The following is a 3529-nucleotide window of genomic DNA, read 5'->3' as shown; positions in this document are numbered from 1 at the left end:
TTGGTTTAATAATATCTAGTAAACGAATCACTTTGACCGCACACATGTGGTTGGCTTAATTATGCAATAGTTTGAACATTAAAATCTTTAGTTTTCCTTTGATTAAAAATATGCATCAGTAATTAATCGTGATCAAACTTTGTTTAGAAATAGATAAAAAGTCTAAATGTTCACTAAAAAATCCAGGTTGAGTAATTTGACCTATAAAAATACTTCCTATTTTATCACTGTCTAAATAGGAATAATTTTTAGAGACCGGAAGTGATCTACTTAGTCGTTGGCTTAAAGAACCAAGTACACATGTTATTGCATGGTCGTCCGGAAGTTGCCGGCATAGCGCACAGTGTAACATTGTCAAATCATGCATTATGTATTTCAGTATTTGTCATTTTCTATCTGTTTTTGGCATTAAAGTTAATTAGCATATAACTATTTATGCTTGATAACTTCCATTGAATAAATTCAAAAAATTCTCTATAAAATTTAACAAATAATGTAGAAATTATATAAACAATTTATGTTCAAACATTATAAATATTCCTTATAGGAGGAGGGTTTCCTATAAAACGCGATACAATGTAACAAAGAAAAAACTCGTACAAGGTACAACTAATGACATATTGTATTATTCTTTAAATTGTTTTTACTCAATTTTGTATTACTGCTGAAAATATATGTCCTTTCCTTTACCTACTTAATATTCTCATTTGATTTTGTAGGTTCAATTGAGGAAAGCATGTGGAAATCAGCAATGAGGGGAAATTACATTAATGCCCTTGCCAAACAACCAATTGAGATGTTTCCAAGTAGGGTGGAGTTTTGTGGACAATCCGATTCGAACTCGGGCGGGTCAGGAAGTGGTGACTCAGCTGTTAATAGTGGATACTCAACAAGTGCAAATGCAAACTTCAACAAACTTCCCTTCATTAATTTCTTGGGGATGGAAGCTAATTGATCATTGTGATACAAATTAAATCTTTTGTTGTTTGTAGTGGAAAAAGAGGGAAAAAGAGGTTAAGGAAATTAGGGACTAAATTAATTATATAAAAAAAGTGGTAGAAACTTTGGTAGTAGTTTTTAACTGCTTTGAATATATGTATGTATATATAGTAAGTTTTCATGGAAGTTTTAAGAAAAAAGGAAATAGAAAAACATAATTAGTGATAACTATACATGTGCAATAATTGTCTTTTGATTATTCATTTGGGGATTTTTTTTTTTTTTCAATCTTAAGTGTAACAAATCAAGATGGCCTGGTGATCAGCTTATACATAGATATGTTAAATTGGGCTATATAAGTCGGGTTCATTCGGTTAAGTGATCAAGTCTTGAGTATCATATTCAGTTAGAGTGTAATGTAGCCTCCTCCTCTAGTTTGTGTGTAAGTTTAGGTTGAGTCAAATTCGGTCTAAATCATGTTGGGTTGTTAACCTTTTCATGTGCATGTTGGATTCAATTCGAGTCAATTTCAAGTATAGTTTAATTATTCCGTCTATAAGTTGTGTCGTGTGTTAGGTTTCACTTGGGTTTAAGGCTAGTAAATTAATGTTTAGGTCATGTTTGGGTTGGATAATTATTAGGTTTGAATTTGAAAACTCAAACTTGAGTTATTTTGGGTCCAGGTTGGAATGTTAATATCGGGTCGAATTTAGTTAGACTTATTATTTATTTTTTTCATGATTCGACCAAATGATATTAACTTGTTTTTTTAAAAAAACTTATATCAAAACAAATAAGCAGTTTTAATATACGTACTACATTAACTTTTTTTTCTTTATTTAATATTTTACCATTTTAACAAAATTAGATTATACTTAGTTGCGCGAATTCGTATCACTAATTTCGTGATGGAAAAAGTAGGTTGGGTCAACACTTGATTCATTTTAGTTTCGGATTGAGTTGACAACATGGGTGTGATAAATTTGGCTTACGGGTTAAAACAAGTCAAATAACTATGGAAATACTGTCAAAAATAATACAAACGCTGAGCGGTTCTCAAAAAACAAATCAATCTTTTGATTATTTCTAAATAACTAGTTTATGGTCCCGTGCAATGCACGGAGTTAAAAGAAAATGTATTTCAACACTTTTTTTAAAATTTTTTTCTGGTCAATATTTTTTTACTACAAAAATACTTCGTAATTACATTTTAGGTTGTATATACTACCCGTATGATATATATATATGTATATATATATATATATGTATGTATATATATATATATGTATATATATATATGTATATATATATATATAAATAAATAAATATTACGTACAAATTTATATTAGAAATTATGCATATCTTTTTAATAATAATAATACTTTGCTTAAATTTTCTATAAGTTTTTGCAAAAATGTTTTTATTGAATTTATTAGGAGGGAAATAACATATTAGTAAAGTAGGGAAAACAAATATAATGATTAATATTTCCTTAATTAATTTGGCAAAAAAGTAAATAAAAAAAGGGCGGGAAATTATTTAACCAGATTTCGACAAGTGTCATGTTTTATTCGCCTTTAGTATAATGTAATTGATACAAAATTTAAAAGGTGTTTGCTTTAAACAAGTTATGACCAATTGGTGACTTGTTTAACAAGTCATATGGGACACGTGTTATCGTTTTATTGGCTTGGCAAATTTTTTTACATCTTTTATATTTTATTTATTTAAAGATTCAAATAATATTAATTAATTATTATTATAAAAAAACCAACCATTATTATTAAAAGTCATAATTTTTTTTAAAACACTATTATTACTATTTTTATTTTTATTTATTTATTATTTTTTTTTTTTGATGGGAAGCACAGGCAATATTATTAGCCTTCAACGAGGCTCAAATCAACCAAAACCAAATCAGTTACATCATGAGGATAATCCTCCAACCAAACTCTAAAATCAGAATAAGTATTACATAACTTAGCTAAGCTATGTGCCACCTTGTTGCCTGAACGCTTCACAAAAGAAAAGGAGCACACCTGACATGATCGAGCAAGCAAAAGAATGTCATTGATGATCTTCCCAAAAGCATTTGTTGTGACAGTAGCCTTCGACAGATGTGAGAAGAGCTTTAAGCAGTCTGTCTCCAAGCAAATCCTCAAGAAGCCTGCCTCCATTGTAACTTGTAAGGCTTGCCTCATAGCCATTGCTTCCATAACATCCACCTCATAACACCCCTCCAAAGTCATACACATAGCAGCAACTACATCCCCAACATGATCACGCATCACCCCTCCAAAACCAACCGTTGAAGAAGACAGTTTTGTAGGAGTTTATAGGTACTACGCAGCGGAAATAACATATATGAATCATATTCAATAAAGTACCTAATCCCAAGAATCACATGCATAACACACAAGACACATAATCATACCTTTGAAGCGTGAATTCCACGAAGCTATTCGACAGGCAAATCAGGGAGAGAATAGAGCCCCAAGTGTTGCTCCTCTACTTAGTCCACGAGATTCGAACGAGCCGTCCACCAATACTAGATTGGTCGAGTGATTGAGGAAAACCGCGATCACCACCT

General features: G+C 30.7%; 1 protein-coding gene across 1 annotated transcript; it reads right to left on the bottom strand.

Moving 5' to 3' along the window:
* Positions 1-2819: 2819 nt before the first annotated feature.
* Positions 2820-3227, bottom strand: LOC145596848 (uncharacterized). Its single transcript, XM_081653041.1, has one exon. It carries the CDS (start codon positions 3225-3227, stop codon positions 2820-2822), a length of 408 nt encoding a protein of 135 aa, XP_081509167.1.
* Between the last annotated feature and the right edge of the window lie 302 nt (positions 3228-3529).

Source organism: Chenopodium album, chromosome 20 (assembly GCF_948465745.1).
Source record: "Chenopodium album chromosome 20, dcCheAlbu1.1, whole genome shotgun sequence".
NCBI classification, from domain to species: domain Eukaryota; kingdom Viridiplantae; phylum Streptophyta; class Magnoliopsida; order Caryophyllales; family Amaranthaceae; genus Chenopodium; species Chenopodium album.
This window is presented reverse-complemented; position numbering and strand designations above follow the sequence as displayed.